The following is a 24,018-nucleotide window of genomic DNA, read 5'->3' on the forward strand; positions in this document are numbered from 1 at the left end:
ATTATTCTAATCTGATTTGCTGACAGTTCTCCCCATTGACTTCCGTAGTATTTTTTTTTTCCTACTATGAAAGTCAATGGGGACCAGAAACTGTTTAGTGACCGACATTCTGCAAAATATCTTCTTTTGTGTTCTACCAAGGAAAGAAATGCATACAGGTTTGGAACAACTCTAGGGTGTGTAATAAATGATGACACAATTTTCATTTTTGGGTGAACTATCCCTTTAATTTCTTAAAAATAAAAAATAAAATAAAAACTCTTTAGTGTCTGTTTTTCAAGTGCTGTAGATCAGTCGAACACTCTCTGTGAAACTCTACACCCCATAACCTGACATGTTGCTCAGACTACATGGGTAGTTTCATCCGGTGAGCGAGGCCGTTCTGAGTCGGAACAGCTGACGCAGCAACAGGTCGTGTGTCCCTGCCGTTTCCAAGGAAACTTGCTTTAAAGTTCCCCGTGTTCCACCCGAGCCCGTCTACGTTCCACCCAGTCAGGTAACAATACAGCACCAGGAATGACCTTCATATTGCCTACAGACTCTCCAGAACAACTTGTGCGTCATGTCTTAAAGACGGTGGCACGTCTGCGTACCTCAGTCAGTCACAGTCGGAGCAGCAGCAGGTGGCCGCACAGACCCCGGCTCTCATAAACTCCCCGTGTAACTAGCGTGTTGCCGTGGCAGCAATTAGCCCATTCACCTGCCGTCTGCCCGTCTCTCCTCAGACTCTCCCTCTGTTCGCGGTGAAGTGAACAACAAGTGGTTGTAGGCAGCCAGCGAGGTGTTGTAAAAACAGACTGGAGGAGGCGGGGAGGGATGCACATAACAGATTTGATATACATCAGTGCTTCTGCAAACCTGGATGAGTCACTGGTCTCTGAAAGAAACTCAGGGCAGGAGGGGGAAGAAGGGCGCTGCTCTCTCCAGGGAGAGGAGAGCTCGCTGTCTGGCGTGTCATTTCTGAGGGCTAGGCACGACTGGAGAGGGAGGCAGGAAAGAGAGGGAGATTAGGTGTCTGAGTGGGTGGGATTGAAGATGATGGGGAGGAAGAGGAGATAGCTAGAGAGGGAAGAGGGGTTTTGTTTGTTGTTTTGTATTTGGCTCATCACTCTTGAAGTAGATTTCGTTTGGCTGGTTAGAGGAACCAAGTCCATAGAGACCTGAATTCATTACTCGAGTCACATCTACAGATTTTTCCTCCCCTCTTTTCTCTCTCTCTCTCTCTCTCTCTCTCTCTCTCTCTCTCTCTCTCTCTCTCTCTCTCTCTCTCTCTCTCTCTTTTACTGAGTAAATCTGGATCCAGAGAGTGTCATGTTGCTCTGGATGGGAAATGAGACAGTGGGGCGAGAGTAAGAGGAGGATGGCGTACACACAGGTGAGTCCAAGTCACTACTTTCCCATCTGGATCCTTCTGGATTACACTTTTCATCTTCATATGTGTTTTCCTTTGCTCATTCATTCATTCATAATCAGATTTTTATGTTTTTATTTAAAAAATTTATCTGATGATTATTTCTGGTCAAGGCCTAAAACCATTTCAGTTTCCTAAATGTATGATTTGTTTGTATTTATTCATTTTAATGTCTTATTGTTTATGAAATATTAGGATTTGATGAGTTAATTCTCAAGATATATTTGTGGACATATTTTTTTTTCTATGTCATACATTAAAACTTAATGGCAATTGATTTATATGGGATTTGGGATGTGAATGATATTATCATTTAAAATAGTATAGGCTGCAGACAGACTCGCTGATGTTTTTTTGTGAATTAAGTATGAATGCAGCTTCTTTTTGACGTTTAAACTCTGTGGCGGTGTATTTGTGTGTCTGTATGCTGTATTATGATTTATGGAACTGTGCTAAAGACCCCTGGTATGGCGTTTGCTGGAACTGGCCATGTGGACCAGTGGGGATAGTGTCCCATCCCTCCCATCTCAGTGACCCTAATGCGTCATCTCTGCCTGAGCCGGCGGCAGCAAGGTGCGGGCTGGGTGGGACAGGAGTTCGTATCACTGTTGCCATGGTTACAGCCACAGCTAATTGCTTAGACAACATTGGGCTGCTGATGAGGAGCAAGAGAGCAGGAACAGGGGGTGGGGAACGGGAGAGAAATCAACCTGTAGATGTTCACAGGTGTTGAAAGGAAGGAATATAACAGTCCTGTGTGTAAGCAGTCAGATAAAATGTTATGTGTCCCTTATAAAGTCTGACCAATGGTGTTAGATATTTTTTTAAATACAGATTATTTTGAATGTGGCTTTTCGGGATGCTTATCAAAATAAATTAGTGCAATAACACTATAATGCAAAGGTGGATTATTACAGTGCTCTTAAATTAAAACCCATAATATAAAACAAGTAGGGCAGTATTTGAGGTTATAGCAACTTTTTCATTACTGGATGTAGCTTCAAAGGTTTCTGTGTTTTTTTTGTTTGTTTTTTTAATCAGACCAGCACCTCGGGGAGCACACTTACTCAATATATATACTACTGTTCAATGCATTGGTGTCTGTAAAAGGTTTTAATGTTTTTGAAAGAAGGCTCTTACACTCACCAAGGCTGCATTTATTTGATCAAAATACAGTAAAACATTAATATTGTGAATAATGTGAAATATTATTACAATCTAAATTTCTTCTAATTTAATATATTTTAAGTGTAATTTATTCCTGTGATGCAAAGCTGAATTTTCAGCATCATTACTCCAGTCTTCAGTGTCACATGATCCTTCAGAAATCATTCTAATGATCTGCTTCTCAAGAAACATTTCTTATTATCAAAGTTGATAACAGTTGTGCTTTCAAAATAATTTTATGGAAAGTTTGATCTTTTTTTCCCCAGGATTCTTTAATGAATTATTTTAAGCAATGCAATGTTATTTACTGATACTTTTGAGCAATGTATATCATAGAAATATGTCTAATAATTATATTAATTAAAAAAAAATTGATTAGGCAAAGGTTGCTAACAAATTTCATTAATATTAATTATTAAAATGTTTTGTTTTTTTAATACAAATAGTGAACATTCAATAAAGAGACCTGTCCTCTCACTGAACTCTTTTTTCCCTCTATTTCCTGTGCATGAACTCAATTCTCTGCTGCACTCGACCTTTGAAAAAGAACAGTTGGAGGTCAATGAGGTATGTACAGAAAAGTAATTAATTCAACCTTCTAACTGCTCATATCTCTTCATTAACAATGTAGAAAAATGGCTACTGTATTTTTATAGCAACTCCAAGATCCTGTTTATCAATTTATCCGTACATGCATGACTCCAAATAAGTTAGAAATGTAGTTAGAAGCTGACACCCTCAGACCATTAAATGCTTTGAAACATAAGCTTGCTTCCATTAAAAAAAAAGAAGAAAAAAAAGAAAATGATTGTGTTTACATAATAGTTGTATTTTGACCTTTTATTTCTATCTTTTGGGCTGGATTTCTTTTTTTTTTTAAAAACATCCTGTCTCAAGTCATTCATTATTTAACCAACTACATATTCAGCCTCAGCGGAGGTGAGAGTGACTTGGCTTTTTGGAGCGAGTAATCTTTATGATCTTGTTGTGTTTTTCTGTCTCGTTGGAGTCAGCTAGTCTAAATCAAGCAAGTTTTGTTGTGAAAAGACTAACATCTCTTTCTTGAAGGACTTATATCCAAACATCTGGTCTCGGTTCTGGTCAACCTAATAACGGTCACACTGAGAAGTGACTGAGTAATGTTTGTCCTGCCCCAGTTTCCTGTTTCAGTTGGAAGCATGTCCCAACGGGAAACAAAACTGTTTATTAAAATGTGTGTGTATATATAAATATATGCATACATATATACACACTATCGTTCAAAAGTTTGGGTTTGGTTAGATTTTTTTAATGTTTTTGAAAGAAGTCTATATAATTTAAATAATAATTTAAATAACTGTTTTGTTTTTAATATGTATTTTATTCCTCTGGTGGCAAAGCTGAATTTCAGTATCATTACTCCAGTCTTCAGAGTCACATGATCCGTTGCAAATCAATATAATATGATGATTTGCTGCTCAAAAAACATTTCCTAATATTATCAATGTTGAAAACAGTTGTGCTGCTTTGTTTTTCGAAACTGAAACATTTTTCAGGAAAAGAAAGTTCAAAAGAACAGCATTTATTTGAAATAGAAATCTTTTATAACTTTATAGATGTCCCTACTGTCACTTTTAATCAAATTAATGCCTCCTTAAGTAAAAAATTATTAAATTTCATTCAAAAAACTATTTTGAATAGTAATGTAGATATCTTTAATTAAATCACTCGGTTTTGGTGTTTTTTTTTTTTTGTTGTTTTTTTTTTGTGGATTGGCTCGGACAAAGTCCCACTAGAATAGAGTCCCAATAGAATTTATTTCTCTGAGACTCTTGTTACATTTATACTTCAAGCTGCAGTTGACTAGAAATAACAAAACAAAAAATATGTTTGAAGCACTGATCATTCATTGCCATTTTATCATCATAATTTGCCTTGTAAGTATATTCTGCTGCCTGTGCAGGTCAATCAGTTACTGTTTACTGGATGGTCTCTTTGTGTCCCTTTGCGGTCTTGATCTCAGGGTCTTCTGTCCAGACTGTCTGACTTGCTGTTGTGTCGCTGGTCGTGTCGCTCCTGTTGGCAGTGGTGCTGGGAGTGCAGCTGCTGTCAGTCCACTGATGAGGAGGTGGAGATTCTGGGGCCTTTTCCAGCTCAGACTCCATCATGGCTGTGAGTACACACCCATACACAAAATAACCCAGAACAACAAAAATCTCATCGGTCTGCTCTCGCATCATAAGAGTCAGAGTCAGAATGAGCCTGAATACAGAGTTACTGAACAAATCTCAAGACAATCCCATCTGTTAAAAGGCTCGTTTTTGATCATGTCACATTTGATCGATTTAATGCATCCTTGCTGAATAAAATGTATTGATTTCTTTCAAACAAAACATATTGCTGACCCAAAACTTTTGAATGGTATAGTCTATAAACAGTAGTATGCTACATTGTCACATGACCTCAATTTATTTCATATTTAATTCAGTAAATGGTGCTAGCAGTTATGCAGTTAAATTGATACAGTAAGTCTGAATGTTAATCCAATTTTGGGTCACACTTTACAATAAGATTTCATTAGTTAACATTAGTTAACATGAACTAATAATAAACTGCACTTCTACAGCATTTATTAATCTTTGTTGATGTTAATTTAAACATTTACTAATACATAAAATACATACCCTTTTCACAAGATGTAAAATAAATCTCTGATGTCCCCGGAGTGTATATCTGAAGTTTTAGCTCAAAAATACCCCAGATATTTTTATATAGCATGTTAAAGTTGTCACTTTGAGGGTGAGCAAAAACGCACCGTTTTTGTGTCTGTCCCTTTAAATGCAAATGAGCTGCTGCTCCTGGCACAGAGGGCGGAGCTTCAAGAGCTTGTGTCCTTTTACCTCACACAGGACATGCACTGAAAATTTCAAAAACTTTTAGCCTTTTATGTCCAAACCGGAGTCAGACAAAGATGGAGAGACTCAAGTTGAAGTGACAACATGTAGACAACATTTCTGATTGGTTATTGATGATTTTATGTAGCTTATGTGTAATTATCTTCTAGTCAGTGATTAGCATATTCTGTCATGATGATCTATAAATCGCGTTCCCGGGGGCGGGGTTTATGTAAAATTTAGGGTTTGTGATGTCACTAACCCAGCAGGAATGTTTGTTGTAGTCTTTAAAAAGCAATTTCTTTAAAAGAAAATATCTCCCTTTGCTTTGAACTTTGAGCGTCGTAACTGCACGTGTTGTTTATGCTCAAACAGCAACATTACACATTAACTAAAGTTAGAAAAGTGAAATCATAATCAACCACCCCTTTAAAATCAAAAGTTGTATTTGTTAACATAAGTTAATGCACTGTGAACTAACATTAACAAAGAATGAACAACTGTATTTTTGTATTTTAACGTAAACAAAGATTAATGTATTGCTCATGGTTAGTTCATGTTAGTTAATACCTTAACTGATGTTAACAAATAAAACCCTTTTGTAAAGTGTTACATAATTTTGTATAAAATAATTTTGTATAAAGTTGGCACTGGCAGTCTGATTAAAAACATAATAATTCAAGAAAGAGGTTATGTTCATTATGAATATGGATGTATGTAGTATAGTATGCCAAAAGTTTGATGCACTACTCTCACGTTGATTATACTACATTTCAGGTTTAATTCAGCATGTGGCATACAGATATCATCTCAGAATCCAGTTATTTTAGTTAATTTGTATTTTAAATTTATATGTAAAACTTAACTGTATCTTCAACTAATGAATAATTACTCTTTTTTTTTTTATTGGAAGCATAGAGGAGCACACTGCACTGTGACATAATTTCTCCATCAGTGATTTCAATTTAACACTGTGTATTTTGTAAATGTAGTACATACAAAATACTGTACATTCTGGTACTCCGTTCATACAGAGAATACACATGCATGATATGCATGGTATACATACTATATATTACACTCTCTCTCTCTCTCTCTCTCTCTATATATATATATATATATATATAGAGAGAGAGAGATAGATAGATATAGATATATATATATACACACACATATATATATAGATATATATATAGATATATATATAGATAGATAGATAGATAGATATACACACATGCACTGTTGATATAGCTTGTTTATTTATCATACTGAAAATAGAAGGTCGAGCATGTCGCATTGATACATTATACTATATGTAATACCAACACTTTTTGGCATGTGCATATAATGCATACTTTGCGCTGTATGCATGCTGCAAAAATAGTATGAATGTAATTGCGAAATTCAAGGTGCTCAGTAAAAGGTTATGGCATCATAGTTGTGATATCCTCTACTGAGTGTACGCTTCTTATAAAGTTACAATATCTACTTCTCTACTTAGGCCTACATTGCAAATTACCTGCTTAATTTTAAGGCTGCAGTCCGTAACTTTTTTGGGTTAAAAATTATCCAAAATAAATAGTATCCAAGTACATAACCAGCCAGTGTTCAGAACTATCAGAAGGGCTTTTGAAAGGTGGCGTGAACTCTGTGTTTTGAAGGGGTTCAAAACAAACGCAGAGGCGGCTTTCTTTTCTGCTGGACAGGTAAGACATTTCAATGGTTCAATTATGTAACAGTAGCGCACTTGTTCGCTTAATTCATACAGTTACGGAGTACTGAACTACAGGTAGCCCTAATACACATTAAATGTAGTCGCACAATGCTGATGTTGTTAACATTAACAATTTGAGAACAAAGTATAATTTGCACGGTTTGACGTGATATGATATGCGATCGCTAGATTTAATCAGCGCAATTTACTGCAATGCTTTTTTCCCCTTAACGTTAGTTGGTCAGAACAAAAGTGGATGTTACTTACTTGTTCAGATGACATTTTCCGGTAAAAATTCGTATGTTGGTCATACTTCCAAAAAGTAGAATCTGTGATTCCGAATGACAGGATCCACACCGGCGCGGTGACTGACAGCCGCACATTCGAGATGGTCCTCACTGCAGAACACGAAATCCAGGGGGAGGAGTTGGATCCAGATCCAACTCCTCCCACCTTACATATACCTAAACTTACCCATCTCCACCCCCTGATCCCTAAACCCACCCCTAAACCTACCCATCTCCACCCCTTAGATGTGGATCCAACCCCACCCCTTGGATCTTGTGGACTGCATTGAGGTGCTACTGGCACATTCTCCTCAAAAAATCCACGCTGTGCCGTGCCGAGGTAGCCTGGAAATCCAGACCTAAATCTAAAAGATTAATGGTCTGGCGTCGACTAATGAAAATCGCCCAGCTCGAGGGGCAGCACCAAGCGTGCATTTGAAAATCTCACTGCACGCAATTGGATAACACTACGACCAATCACAACAATAAACCCCAGCTACCACCAATAGAATCTGTCTGCATCCTGCAAGACTTCGAGTTATGCCCCTTCAAATTACGTCATTTCAAGTTACGCCCACTTCAAATTGCTCACTGGTTTTTTTTTTTGACTTAAAGCAGCGCTGCACAGATCGGTCGGTGTATGATATCAAAGTACCGCGAGAGCGATAAGAGCAAACAGACAGTTCTGAATGCTTTTGAATCGCTCTCGCACAAGTTTAACATAAACAGAACACACTAGAGTTGATTAAACTGACTCTTAGCTGTTCAAGAACCGAAATGCTTGTTTTGGTACACAGTAAAGCAAGCTGCAATCTGCATTAGTGCCAGGGTACTGATAATGTTTTGCAAGAAACCATATTGCAATGTATTGTTTTATCAATTATTCTTCCCACCTCAACTAAAGTGTGGAGCAAGCACTAATATATCCTTTTGGAATTGGGCTTTATTTCTTTCTTTTTTTTTTTTTTTTTAAATAAATAATTTTAAACATCTTTTGATGTCGTCTTGTATGCCTGATTTGCTCATAATTAAAAATGTTGACTCATATCAACAGCACCAATGAACAGCTAAATGCACCGCTGACAAACAAATCTTATGATACTTTTGAGACAAATGAACAAGAAGCACACCCATAACAAAATAATTTAATTGAAAGGCAACACAAGGAGGGTAAAAGAACAAATGAGGAATTGTCACTCAAAAGCACCACAGCTTTACAAAAAATAAAGAGGACACAGTCGTAAACTGGTATAGAAAACAATAAATTAGGCAACCTCGATGCATTTACATCTATTAGGTGACATCTTACCCATGCATTTACATTTAATAATGGAAAGTGACCACTCCAGGGCGATCTACTACTGGGTCATTCTATGGAAATGTCCATTTTTCTGTCCCTAGCCTTTACAGAAATATTACACTTAAGAGGCACTTTAGCGTTACAATTTATTTACATTTTAAAATAAAACATTATGTTATTTGAACAATTACACCTTCTTAAGCCATCAATGTGGCAATATTTGATTTTTAATTAATTATATAGAATTCCAAGCACCAGAAGTGCTCGTCCCCACAGTCATGTCCAGATGGAAAATGCTTTATTTTTATATCAATAACAGGGTTTTCCACCATTTAAAATACAATAATAATAATATCTATCAAAAATATTATGTAAATGACATAAAAAAACAAAATGCAGAATAAATATTTGAAAATTTATAATGAAAGTACTGGTCCCCTGGAGTTGTGTCACTGGTGTTACCGTTAAACAAATATCTCTTATTTTGAAATAAAAATCACACTGATGACATCACTTGATTTCCTTCTTCCAATTTCCTGAATATCTGAAGAAAAGCCCATGGTAAATCCACTGTCTCTTTTCAGTTATCAGAAATCTTCTCATTTATCTCATGATTTCATGAAGCTTTTAGTTGAACTCACTGGTATGACCTACTTTATTGTTAGGGAATTGTAAAAATCTAGAATACAAATGGATTAAACTAATTTAGTTAGTATACCATGATTGACAACATGTGGTTTTGTTGCAGCGCCATTTTTTAAAATGAATCTTTCATGAAAATTGTCACTGGTGTTACTGTCACTGGTGTCACCTTTCTTATGGGTAACAGCACCAGTGACTTCCATTTATAGATAAACTTTATTTAAAGCTTTTCATTTAGATTGAATGCCAAATGTAACAATTTAGTCTCATCAACTTAATTATAGTTGAAGAATAATGATTATTATTATTATTATTATGATTATATTATTATTATTTATGTCTTATGTATGTCATTGGTGATTCATTGTGTGTCACTGGTGTTACTGTCTTTTTTTCTGTCACATTAAATAAAATATCACATGTGACATGATAATAATTTTACATCCATTTAATTCTGCATACACTCAAAAGTTAAGATTTAAAGGATTGCATCATTACTTGATTTTAACTGGTTTTCAAATATGTTCATCATTATAGCAAATAATGCACAAATGAACTAACATCATTCAACATACTTTTAACAAACCTGATTAAAATAAATAAAACAATCTCCTTATTTGTTGCATTATTATTATTTTTCTGTAACTGACTATATGTGCTGAAATTTAAAAAAAAATAATATTTCATAAAAACCTTTAATATATTGCCAAAGTAGTAAGGTAACACCAGTACCAAAAAAAAAAAGGTATATGCGGTCTTTAAATAAAATGCACAAAAAATATACAAAAATCATTAAGCTGTCATTTATGTGTATTCATAAAGTCAAAGGGTAATCTAATAATGTCGTTTAAATGTTAAACTTATGACATTACTAAATGCAGGGTTCTCAAGTTTTATCAAAAGCTTGGAGTGAGATCACATGCGGTTAGGGGAGGAGCCCTAATGGAGCCCCGCCCCCGCCCGCCCCCCAATTTTACCCATTGTTCATAATTAACCAGCACAAATTGAAATTATAACAATTGGTAAATCTGATAAATGACAGAGCAATTAATCACATCAAATATACTCTTAAATGTTATATTTCAAAATTACAAATATACAAAAATATAACAAATTGCTCCAAACAGTTTGGAAAAACAAATCTTTTCGCATTTTGAATGTGTCTAGTCGTAATGGTATAATGATTTATTGTGTGGTGGGACATTGTGAACAAATTACATAGTATTAAGGTGTGTGTGTAAGTATGGCCTGGTAAACCTTACATTATGGGGACAAAATGTCCCCACAAGGATGGCAATATCCGAAATCCTTGTTCGTGTGGGGAAATTTTTTGGTCCCCATGAGGAAAACGGCTTATAAATCAAAAAAGTTATGTTTTTTTGAAAATGTGAAATTGCAGTAAGTTTTCTGTGATGGGTAGGTTTAGGGGTAGGGTTAGTGTAAGGGAATAGAATATACAGTTTGTACAGTATAAAAATCATTATGTCTATGGAAAGTCCCCATAAAAAATTAAAACACTACATGTGTGTGTGTGTGTGTGTGTGTGTGTACACAAGAGTACACACTGCAGCTTATGAAATGTGTTTTGTGTTGTAAGTGTTTGTTGCACATTTTGACGCCTTGATAACATTGATATATTTAATGTTCTGGCCTAAAAATGTTAGACGAGCTTTCTTAATTCCAACTTACCTTCTCCATCAAGATGTGTGTTCGCGTGATGTTGTTGGTTACTTAGTAACGAACGTACGGCGGCCGAGAATTTTCCGTCAACTTCCGTGTGTTCGCGCCTATGGTTCGCGCATCTATGTAACGAACGCAATCTGGCCGAGATACGTGCTGGCGGCAGGAAACTTCACTTTGTGTGCCTGCGCTCGTATACAACGTTATATATAAAGCTTGCAGGACAACTTGGTTGGCATTGCCTTTTCAGCGTGAGAAATACACGGTGTGGCGTGTGAGCGTGTGAACTGGTTGAATTGCGTGTGTCTCACGGCCAATGTGTGAGACTTGAGAACCCTGCTAAATGTCTCTATACGAGCTGGCATCTTGCCGACAACATCTCGTTTTGAGTTTGACATATCGTGTGGTTCTGTGTGATTTGGACAACTTCAAGTTACGCCCCCTTCAAGTTACGCCGACTTCCTGTTACGCCCCTCTCTTGCAGTCCGCAGACAGACCCATCTCGCTACCAGCGGAGCTAACCTTATTAGACATTCTCTGATTATACTCTTACCGTATCCGGTCGGCGAAACAGCAAAAACGTCCTTCTTGCAAAGGAACGATTCGAGCGGCGTCTTCTGTTTTAGATAAAAAGCCAAGTCTAACTCGTTCATTGTAGCGGCCAAAGCCGTTTCAAACAACTGGTATTCATCCATAGCCATCTTGCAATGTTTACTAATGACTTCGACGTCACAGCGCTGACTTCGACACCAGAGTAACTCGCTGAGCAAATTCAACTTGTGCTCTCGCAAGAACTCTGGATTACCAGGGTAGTGCCGAGGCACAACCCACATAAAGTTGATAATTACGCAAATAATTGCAAATGCAGATTTCGAACAGAGATGGCGACAAAGAGGAAAAACTATGGACTACGGACGGTTAACAGAGCAGTAAATCATGTAGCTCTAGTTTGTAGTCATTGGTTTTCCGGGCTAATGGAAGTGATATTGATGCAACAGATGGCTTTCCTGAGACGTTCTAGGATCCTGTTTGTCTATTCCCTGTTATTCAAGATCATAATGACTGGGGTGTGGAGCTATTTGTGTTCCCATGCAGGAACAGCAAGGCTAATATGATTTAAATGGAGAAGTGATTCATGTGTTTGCTGGGATAATTTGTTCTTTGAATGCACACATTCACCACAAGCACATTCACCTTTTATAAGCATCCTTCTTAATGACATCATTCAGTGACTTTTACCAGGACACAGGTGGCCGTACATGTCTATTTTTCCATTTTGCAATATTTTCATTATTATCATCAGTTTCCTGTTGTAAAACTTGGGATGTCACCAGATACTACTGGTTTATGCTGGTCTGGCTGAGCTCATGCTTTGTGGGAATTGGATGCTTGTGTAAAGCCAAAAACGGGGACAAAATGGCTGGATGAGTGGCAAGACTTTTGACTATGAGCTTCCAAAAAAATGAAGGGTGTTAAATTCATAATGCATTGGAGATGCAAGGGATGCATCTTTAATTGAATAGAGCTTGTACTTCCAGACTGTGATTGTACGGTCATTACATATACCTCCCCCTATAAGTCCAGCCTCTCTCGTTGCCTCGAATTGCTCCTAAGGCCATTTGTTTTAGAATCGTCCGTTGCTATGACAACTATCTCCCTCTGAGCTGTAGTCATGGACACAAAGGGTCCTTGATGATCCCCAAGGGATGACTCGGAATCAGGCCTGGACAAAGATATCCCGCACAGAATATTTACCTCTGTAGTTGGAAAACAACCAGATTAGATGATGATGTTACAGATATTACACAATGCTGGGCAATAATATGAGTGCACATTCATTAAGAAGTGGATTCTGTCACGGTGTCAGATTTGCACAACAAATTGAAGAGCTGGATTGTAAGATGTTTTGCTAGTTCATGGCGAATGTTTCTTTTTTCTTTTTTTTTTCTTTTTTTAGCATATTATGATTTGTTTTTCATTGTCAGGCTATGTTGGTCAACAAACTCTGCTTTTTGTTATATTTTAAGCTGTGTATGAACTGACATCCAAATAGTGTAACTTAGCAAAAGTTTGTTCCCTCTTCTAAATGTGGTTTCTTTTCAGAAGTTGGCACCAGTTTAGCATGAATTTGTGTGATAGACTAAATGGGCAGAAGCATCTGTAATCATACTGTTTCATGCAAAGTGATAACTGTAATATTACCCCACACATAATGTTTCATAAACATCATAAAGCTTAAATAACCCTAGTCCTTCTGCTGGTTGACCAAGAAAGTTTTGCTATAGTTAAAATGGTAACATAACCTGTAGTTCGAACAGTAGAGGATGACGCTAGCAACACCAACACTGTAAATAATTATATGATCAATAAGTTATGACAACATATGTTTTTCGTTACTTTTACTCATCAAAATAAGTTAAGCAATTTTAGTTATACAAGATTATACAAGATCAACTTATTTTGTTTAAGTCAGTTTAATGTAATTTAAGTTGAAATGACTTAAACATCCAAGTTGATAGTACTGAATTTAAGGCAGCTACTTTTTTACAGTAAGGTTATGGGTTTGATTTCTAGTTATTTTAAACTGTAATAATGTTTCACAATGTTTTTATTATATTTGGGTTAAATAAATGCTGCATTTGTGGGCATAAGAGACTTTTTAAAAACATTAATACATCTTACCAACCCCAAACTTTTGAACGGTAGTGTAAATGTCAATGTACGTTGGTCTTTTCAACAGGGAATATGCCAGTAGTGTCACTAAGGCTTAACAAAGTCATCTCTTTCAGTGTCAATGAATGCAATGACGAGAAAGGCACAAATTCTCACATCATGGCTCTCGACCATGCTTTACCTGCTCAATCTGACGCCGCAACAAACTGCAGGCCGCCCACCGCAGAAACGTCCCGATCCACCTTCAGCCTGGCTGGCCAGCTCTCCAGTGAGCCCAGACTTCACTCTCAATTTAAGCAGATTAGCGTGAGTATGTTGACTTGAATTCTTCTTAATGGCTCTCCCATATCACAGGTCTGAACGCCCGACGACCAAGCTCCCCCATGGTGGATGTAAAGCCGATTGAATTTTGGGCCATGGAACCCAGGAAGGAAGTGGTGCAGCCCCTGCGTAAGCCCCCGACACCACCAGATGACTACTTCCGCAAACTGGAGCCTCATCTGTACTCCCTGGACTCATGCAGTGATGATGTTGACTCTCTGACGGATGAAGAGATCCTGGCGCGGTACCATCTAGGCATGCTGCACTTCAGCACACAGTATGATCTTATCAAATGCCACCTTAGCGTGCGAGTCATCGAGGCCCGGGATCTGCCCCCTCCGGTAACGTGCGACGGTGCTCGCCAAGACATGGCGCACTCAAACCCCTACGTGAAGATGAGCCTGCTCCCCGACCACAAGAACTCCAGGCAGACTGGAGTTAAACGCAAGACCCAGAACCCCGTGTTTGAAGAGCGCTTCACTTTTGAGCTCCCCTTCCTGGAGGCCCAGAGACGCACCCTACTGCTCTCTTTGGTTGACTTTGACAAATTTTCACGCCACTGTGTCATCGGGAAAGTGTCTCTTCCTCTTAGTGAGGTTGACCTAGTGAAGGGAGGGCATTGGTGGAAGGCCCTGGTGCCCAGTTCTCAGGTAATACCACTCGTACCTTTTTTTTTCTTTCATTTATATTAGGTGTGCCACTTGCACAATGACGAACACGATGAAGTGAGGTCACATAAACTAAATTAAGCTATTTAGTAAAATGTGAAATCATTGCAGCCATATGCCAGAGTGCCCTGCCTCGAAAGAATGCACACCACCTACAAGATCTGTGTTTAGGATGTTAAACGAAAATTAACCTTGTATTTTGAGAGGTTTAATATGTGACTCAAAAAGATAAACTACCATTCAAATGTTTCACCTAGGCTGCATTTATCTGATCAAAATACAGTTAAAGCATTAATATTGTGAAATATTATTACAATTTAAAATAACACTTTTCTATATATATGCATTCTAATATGATGATTTGCTGCTCAAAAAACATTTCCTATTATTATCAATGTTGGAAACAGTTGTGCTGCTTAATATGTTTTATGAAACTGATACATTTATTCAGGATTCTTTGATGAATACAAAGTTAAATAGAAAAGCATTTATTTGAAATAGAAATCTTTTGTAACATTATAAAAGTCTTTACTGTCACTTTTGATCAAGTTAATGCATTCTTGCTGAATAAAAGCATTCAATTCTTTAAAAAGAAAAGTTTACAGACCCTAATATTTTGAACGGTTCTGTATGTATCTCTGTTCCAATTGATATTAACCTGAAGCATTTGTCAAGAAACTATCTGAACAAACCAGCAACTTTTCGTGTTACAAATGCTTTCATTTTAAAAATGACTCTGACTTTAAAGCTTTCATTTCAGTTTTGGCAGTAGTATAAGTACAAAGTGTTAATTTACTGACATCATGATCATGACACTGATTTCTTGAATGTGATGTTTCTCAGAATGAGGTTGAGCTTGGTGAGCTTCTTCTGTCCTTAAACTACCTGCCCAGTGCTGGCAGGTTAAATGTGGACATCATTCGAGCAAAGCAGCTGCTTCAGACTGACATGTGCCAAGGTTCAGGTAAATCTATTTCAGTGTGTTTTCCTCGTTCAAGTGAAATAGGAATAGTAATTTGTCAGTACAATAATGTCGTACTGACAAATTATTAGTTGGAGAGTTCTAACTAAAAAAGAACTGTAGAGAGTAATTGATCATTTACTTAAGATTTACTCTTGACTTAGTGTAGCTACTCAGAATTAATGACTCCTGGAGTGCATTGGGGCATGAATAAATTAAGCAATTGCAAAAAAAAAAAAAAAAACGGTTAATGTTACAATTAATAAATCATAAATAAAATGTATTATATAAACCCAATTAAAAGTTGTATGATTCACAAGGTGTTAATGACATAGATGTTAGCAATACAGTTAGATCATTTCAACAGTTTGTTTGTTAATAGATCATAATTCTACATGAAAAGTAGACTAGTCAATGGTCTAGTTAGAATAACTGTGATTTCTTGTTGCATCACTGCATCAGTTGGAAGGGAATTAGTAACACAAATGGCGTGCAGTGCGCAACCGAATGGAATAGTAATTACCATAATAGTGACTTCAACATAGGAAATCAACATCAATTTATGAAGACGACTTATGTGATGTTCTCTTAAACTTTGGAAAATGAGTGAATGCAACTAAGGAGAAAGATAGCTGCAGAAGTGGAAGAAATGAGTGAAAATTGTTTTAAGAATGGCAAAATGGTACTCAAACCAATCAATTAATATTAATTTGGGTTTTCTGAGTAAGAAATTACTAGATTTTTACAATTAAGTTAATACATTAAGTAAAGTTGACTAAATAGTGTTAGTTAGAACAACTGTTAGATTTTACAGTGTGGTCTTGCTTCAGTTTGGTATGTAATGTGCACTTTCATAATCCAATCTTTTCCTGATGTATAAAATCAAGTCTTGCCCTGGATCTTTTATCACTGAAATATCTCAGAAATGTTACAGTACAAAAGTGAAATTGGTTTCAGATGGCAATTTACGTAAACTTTAACAAAGTTACTTTTCTGTTGTCAGATCCTTTTGTGAAGGTGCAGTTGGTGACAGGTCTTAAGTTGATGAAGACTAAGAAAACGTCCTGTATGAGAGGCACCATTGACCCGTGCTACAATGAGTCCTTTAGCTTTCGTGTACTTCACGAGGACCTGTGTGAAGTCAGTCTTGTGTTCACAGGTATTGTTTTGAACATAAACATGTACACAGGAATATGCAAACAGAAAAACATTCATACAGATCACTAAACAATGAAATATGTGAGAAATGTCTTTATGATGACCTTTCTTGACCTTTCTAGCAAACACAATTTTTTATTTACTTAATGGCTCAAGTGGTAGGAAAATTTATCAAATTAATTTAATTGGCATGATTGTATGCATTATTTTTTTTATATTTAAAAAATATATAGATATTTTTTATATATATATATATATATATATATATATATATATATAAAGTAAGGATTTATTAAATGAAATGTATACTTTTATTCAGCAAGGACGCATTCGGTTGATCAAAAGTGACTGTAAAGACATTTATAATGTTACAAAAGATTTGTTTAAAATAAATCTTTTAAACTTTCTATTCATCAAAGAATCCTTAAAAATTGTATCCACAAAAATATTAAGCAGCACAACTGTGATAATAATCAGAAATGTTTCTTGAGCAGCAAATCATCATATGATTTTTGAAGGATCAAGTGACACTGAAGACTGGAGTAATGATGCTGAAAACCCAGCTTTGCAAACACAGGAGTTATATATTAGAGGAATATATTAATATAGAAAACAGTTCTTTTAAATTGGAATAATATTTAACAATGTTACTGATTTTACTGTATTTTTGATCAAATAAATGCAGCCTTGGTGAACATAAGAGACTTGTTTAAAAAAAAAACATTTAGAAAAATCTTACAGACCACAAACTTTTGAACAGAAGTGTATTTTTGGTGTGATATATACACATATATACACACACACACACACAAACACACATATATATATATATGTATGTATATGTGTGTGTGTGTGTATATACATATATATATATATATACACTCACCTAAAGGATTATTAGGAACACCTGTTCAATTTATCATTAATGCAATTATCTAATCAACCAATCACATGGCAGTTGCTTCAATGCATTTAGGGGTGTGGTCCTGGTCAAGACAATCTCCTGAACTCCAAACTGAATGTCAGAATGGGAAAGAAAGGTGATTTAAGCAATTTTGAGCGTGGCATGGTTGTTGGTGCCAGACGGGCCGGTCTGAGTATTTCACAATATGCTCAGTTACTGGGATTTTCACGCACAACCATTTCTAGGGTTTACAAAGAATGGTGTGAAAATGGAAAAAAATCCAGTATGCGGCAGTCCTGTGGGCGAAAATGCCTTGTTGATGCTAGAGGTCAGAGGAGAATGGGCCGACTGATTCAAGCTGATAGAAGAGCAACTTTGACTGAAATAACCACTCGTTACAACCGAGGTATGCAGCAAAGCATTTGTGAAGCCACAACACGCACAACCTTGAGGCGGATGTGCTACAACAGCAGAAGACCCCACCGGGTACCACTCATCTCCACTACAAATAGGAAAAAGAGGCTACAATTTGCACGAGCTCACCAAAATTGGACAGTTGAAGACTGGAAAAATGTTGCCTGGTCTGATGAGTCTCGATTTCTGTTGAGACATTCAGATGGTAGAGTCAGAATTTGGCGTAAACAGAATGAGAACATGGATCCATCATGCCTTGTTACCACTGTGCAGGCTGGTGGTGGTGGTGTAATGGTGTGGGGGATGTTTTCTTGGCACACTTTAGGCCCCTTAGTGCCAATTGGGCATCGTTTAAATGCCACGACCTACCTGAGCATTGTTTCTGACCATGTCCATCCCTTTATGACCACCATGTACCCATCCTCTGATGGCTACTTCCAGTAGGATAATGCACCATGTCACAAAGCTCGAATCATTTCAAATTGGTTTCTTGAACATGACAATGAGTTCACTGTACTAAAATGGCCCCCACAGTCACCAGATCTCAACCCAATAGAGCATCTTTGGGATGTGGTGGAACGGGAGCTTCGTGCCCTGGATGTGTATCCCACAAATCTCCATCAACTGCAAGATGCTATCCTATCAATATGGGCCAACATTTCTAAAGAATGCTTTCAGCACCTTGTTGAATCAATGCCACGTAGAATTAAGGCAGTTCTGAAGGCGAAAGGGGGTCAAACACAGTATTAGTATGGTGTTCCTAATAATCCTTTAGGTGAGTGTATATATATACACACACATATATAATATATCTTTATTTATTTTTTCACACTAAATTAATGTATTAAAGTCACTGCCCTATTCATAACAGTTGAAGCTATCTAGCTGGATACCTAATACAATAAAGGTGAATAGCCACATGTAGGACATGCCAATTTTTTAACCTGGTGATATGTATGTTGCAATTCCTCACAAATTAGTGTAATCAAGCTTGTGACGAAGGGCTGCCTTGGGAAACCTCATTAAGGTTCGCTTAAATTCAAATAGGATTTATTCAATTACCAATGCTGCCAGTCAGAACCTGACCTGTACCTAGTTGTTCATGCTGAGATTTTATGCACTGGTACACACTGACATTTAATATTTGCACTCGTCACCCAGGTGCAGCCATGCACTGTGATTGCATAGGGCCAAGAGTGGCCTACGCTCATAACCTGCCGTTTGAGACAGTAGAGAGCAGCAAGCCCAGTCCAACGTTTAGTTTTCACTGGCTTCCTCAGCTTTAATCTGCTGAGTCAACAGTGTTATTTAAATACAGGAATATCTCACTCTAAAGAGTGAGTGCAGCCTGTGCCCCATTTAGGCTGGTCAACATGTGTCTCTCTCAATGGTACCAGCCAGGGCCGTCTGCCCACCGCTTCTCTCTGATGTTTCTGACTACAAAGACTTGCAATCAAACACTGCCTGCAATCCCACCCCTGCTGGGCCTCTGTCTCTCACTCCTGGTCTGTTTGATGAGTCTCTCTCTTCTCTTCAGCTCGCTTTTTTTGTCAGTTCTTTTACTTTCTTTGCATATCCCATTATCATTCTCTTTGTCTTTAACTGAAGGATCCCTCTGGCTGAGCAGGTAGTAGGAGTTTAATGGTGGTGTTATGTCCATATGCTATCCATAAGCAGTGAGTGGAAACAGATCTTCTGGCTCTGTTCAACATGACTCCCATTAGGCAGCTATGCGCACTGGAAAGGGTCAAAACTGTGCCCATCATCATAGGTGTAGTGCTTTCACTAGTGGTCTGAGATATTTGGATTGTTCTGTTTAGTACAAAATGTACACAGACTTTTTAATGCACAGAAACGCCATAAATGTACTTACATGAGTGTACTAAGGTAACACAAGCAAAATGTAGTACAAACATCCAGTGTTTTAAAATAAATTAATCAGATAGGCCGTTTAGTTACTATTCTAATTATAGAAATACGTATTTATTTATTTATTTGTTTGTTTGTTAATAATATGAATAATATTAACCTCTAAATTGTTGATTGTATATTATTATTTTTATTAAGATATAATACAAACATCAGTGTTTTAAAACAAAGTAATCAGATATTAGTTTAGTTACCATTCTAATAATACAATATTTATTTATGTATTTGTTTTTGTTTGTTTGTTAATATTAATAATAATATGAAACTAAATGAATGATTGTATATTATTGTTGTTATAACTATTTTTATGAGGTTAATACAAACATCCAGTTTTTATAATAAAGTAATCAGATATCAGATAGTTTAGTTAGGATTTTAATAATAACAATAATTCTAGCAATAATAATAATAGCATAATTAATTTTCTTTATTCACATGCTTAATCAAAACGGTATTTTGTGCATTTTCCATCAAATTAAATGTAAAATATTTCAAGTTCACTTTTTTTTAACTTTGTTTTTACTTCAGCAATAATCTGGCAAGTGTCATCTTTATAAAAAGATCAAACTTAAATCTGTTCTCCAAACCATTAAAGATTTATTCATTTTCAAAGCATTAAAGATTTATTCATTTTCAGGTCAATGCTCAAAAAGTGAATAAATGGATTATAACTGCTGCATAAATATAATTTAGTACCATAAAATACAAAAATACAAAATATTAAGTAAAAAATATTATTGAACTAAAATATAATACAATCATTACGTTAAAATAAAATAAAAAATTAAAATAACATTTTTGACTGCCATGCGACCATTACCAGAGGGTTATTTAAAATAATGAAAGTGGGGTAAATGATAGTGTTCATATTGGTTTACTGCTGTTATATGTTTTTTGAGCTGAAGATTTCCCCTCTTTACTTTTCAAATATGCTTCCTTTGATACACAATTGTGCCTTTGGATTAGGAGATATTCATGCATTATAAGAAAAAACTTGACTCAGCCTTAGTTTTTCCCATTCAGAGTTAACAGGAACGATCTGTACCTCATCACAACCCAGAGTAGGAGAGCTCCCTCAGGACTGTTGAATGTGACACATGCTGATGATGTCAACAGCTCAACATAGCGAGTCCAGTGCATGCGTCTGCGCCAAACACTCACCACGCCTGTTCCTTTGCTTTAAACTGATGATGTCAGCCATCCAAACAGCTCAATGTTTGTCTCCTAACTGACATATATTTTCCAGAGCATTAAGACATATGAATGTGGTTTAACAAACTCTTTTATCGAATAATACGGTTATAAGAAAGATTAATATTGATGTGTTTTTTTCAATTATTCCTGTTTAAAGGACTGGTTAGAAATGATCAAATAAGTCACAAATAAAATTTCTGGAAAAAAATCAAGTATTCACCCTCATGTTGTTCCAAACACATTTGTTTGGATACATTTTGGATAACTTGCTGATTGCTCATTTTATCATACAATTACAATGAATAGGGAGCTTTCAGATTCCAAAAAGGATGCAAAAGCACATCATAAAATGATCATAAAAGTTGTCCATTCAACTTGTGCATTATATTCCAAATCTTCTTAAAGGAGTAGTTCACTTAAAATGAAAATTCTGTCATCATTTACTCACCCTCAAGTTGTTTCAAACCACTATGAATTTCTTTCTTCTGCTGAACACAAGAATGTTGGTAGCCAGAAAGTTGATGGACCACATTGACTTCCATAGTAGGAAAGAAAAAATGGGGTCCATCAACTGTTTGGTTACAGACATTCATCAAAATATCTTCTTTTGTGTTCTGCAGAAGAAAGAAATTCATACAGGTTTGAAACAACTTGAGGGTGAGTAAATGATGACAGAATTTTCATTTTAAATACTGACTGAAATTGACTGATTTATTTTCACTGATAATCAGCCCTTTTAATTGGCTGTTAACCATTGCAACCGGATCATTGAGTCTGGGAGATGAACTCAAGAAATGGATTCATGATCATTCAATCATTCATTCAGCAATTCACAATGGCTTTATCAACTGAATCAGCTGATTCATTGAAGATATTAGACTCACACGCTTGGGTTGGAATATAGCGCAAGAGTCATGTGGACTAATACTTGTATTATGTTTTTTGTACATTTTGATATTTTTCAAAATTCACTATATTCACCTTTTGTTCCACAAAAGAGTGTCAGCTAATCTAATTGAAGGTTCTTTAACTCTCCACTTTAAATAGGACTGTCTCCCACCTTAGTGATGAGAAGAAGTAGTCAAAATAAATATTATGTTCGCTCCTGTAGGCTGTAATACGAACTTTAGCTGTATACTTGAGCCACACCAAGGTGAAGGAGTCCTTGGCGTTCAGTTGGATAAAGCTCTCCTCAAGAGCTGCTGATGTTGCTTGGTGACGGCGTTTCACCAGCTCTGGTCTGCAGCTGGAGTCGTGATGCTGTGAGATCCTTGTCTGAAGTGCGGCTGCATCCTTGACGGCCACCTCTGGGCTTTGTGACAATATTATTTGCGTTTCCTGCTATTTTCCCAGCACTCCGCTGCCAGTTACAGGAAAGAGGGGAAAATCAGCGGGGAAAAAAAGTCTTCAATCTTGTTTATGAGCAACGTGATGAAATTAACAGTGTATCATACTCTGACCCGACTCCATTAACAAAATTGGATTGAGGCGGAGAAAAAGAGATTGACGGAAAAGCTGAATAATAAGCAAAATAAATGAGGATACATTCATGTTATTTTAGTATCACTGATACTGTATGTAATTATAGATTTTATTCATATTTTGACTTATATTTTCTGTTTTCATTCTAATTTAAGTTAAAGATTTTGTTGTTTTTTTGATATGTTTGTTTTTATTAAGTTCTAGTTTATTTAAAGTTATTAAGAATATGAAAATGAGAAATGTTGCCTCTGCATCTATAGCTGAAGTAAAATAAGTTTACGTTTTTTTTTTTTTTTTTTTTTTTTTTCAATGTTTTTAATGGTAAAAACCCTGATATGTGTGTATAAAACAATGGATAGAGGGGGGAAATCTTAAAGGGATAGTTCACCCAAAACTGACAATTCCATCATCATTTATTCACCCTCATGTTGTTCCAAACCTGTATGAGTGTCTTTGTTCTGTTGAACACAAAAGAAGATATTTTGAAGAATTTTGGTAACCAGACAGTTGACGGCACCCATTGACTTCCATAGTGGGGAAAACAAATACTATGGAAGTCGTTGGCTACAGTCAACTGTCTGTCTTGAGGGTGAGTAAATGATGACAGAATTTTAGTTTTTAGTTTTAATTCATTCGCAGTACAGACACTCCAAGCAGCCATTATCACTAATAAGGTGTTAGTCTGATTATTTCCAAATGTAACATTGATTCGATGTCTTTTCCTTCTTAGTTTACGGGCACAACATGAAGAGCAGCAACGATTTTGTCGGTCGCATCGTGATTGGCCAGTTCTCCACCGGCCCGCAGGAAACCACGCACTGGCGTCGGCTCATGAGCTCCCAGCGCACCCCGGTGGAACAGTGGCACAGCCTGCGCTCCCGTGCCGAGTGTGACCGCGTCTCTCCCGCTTCTCTCGAGGTCACATAATACTAACACAGGAGAGTCAGTGATCTATGGAAAAGAACTTTGACTTAAAACGCAAACATCTGGGAGCATCTTGAGGTTTCAGTGTGTCATTTGTAAGGGTTTGAATCTATTCTTTATAGAAGTTATTTGTGTTCACTCTCCCTTATCATTAATATTATGGGGAGACGTAGATTGTTGAAGAGACCTCAGAGATCGTAAAAAAGACCTCGGAGAGTTTTTTCCATTTAAGATGATGAGCAGAAGCCTGCTGTCCATGTTTTCTTTTTATCACATTGATACTATCTTACACGGGAGCTGAATAATCTCATCATCA

At 36.6% G+C, this 24,018-nt stretch overlaps 1 protein-coding gene across 2 annotated transcripts; it reads left to right on the forward strand.

The window, feature by feature from the left end:
• Positions 1-195: 195 nt before the first annotated feature.
• syt17 (synaptotagmin XVII) lies at positions 196-23,716 on the forward strand. Of its 2 annotated transcripts, none has more exons than XM_084425073.1 (8): positions 196-1,375; positions 3,131-3,145; positions 4,581-4,729; positions 13,864-14,015; positions 14,102-14,718; positions 15,580-15,700; positions 16,701-16,856; positions 23,509-23,716. In XM_084425073.1, the coding sequence occupies exons 1-8, from the start codon at positions 1,331-1,333 to the stop codon at positions 23,703-23,705; spliced, it is 1,452 nt and encodes a 483-aa protein (XP_084281199.1). In that variant the 5' UTR covers positions 196-1,330; the 3' UTR covers positions 23,706-23,716. The 2 variants fall into 2 exon arrangements, with proteins under 2 accessions (XP_084281199.1, XP_084281200.1); XM_084425074.1 differs by having other exon boundaries at positions 1,350-1,375; positions 4,595-4,729.
• Positions 23,717-24,018: the final 302 nt, after the last annotated feature.

The sequence above is a fragment of the Rutilus rutilus genome, assembly GCF_951802725.1.
Source record: "Rutilus rutilus genome assembly, chromosome: 1".
NCBI lineage: Eukaryota > Metazoa > Chordata > Actinopteri > Cypriniformes > Leuciscidae > Rutilus > Rutilus rutilus.

Bases quoted from the DNA above. Each gene is read 5' to 3' on its own strand.
- syt17 (XM_084425073.1), top strand. From the start codon at position 1,331: ATGAGACAGTGGGGCGAGAGTAAGAGGAGGATGGCGTACACACAG. The intron at 14,719-15,579 runs GTAATACCACTC...GATGTTTCTCAG, and splicing joins CCCTGGTGCCCAGTTCTCAG to AATGAGGTTGAGCTTGGTGA. The intron at 16,857-23,508 runs GTATTGTTTTGA...TTTCCTTCTTAG, and splicing joins AGTCAGTCTTGTGTTCACAG to TTTACGGGCACAACATGAAG.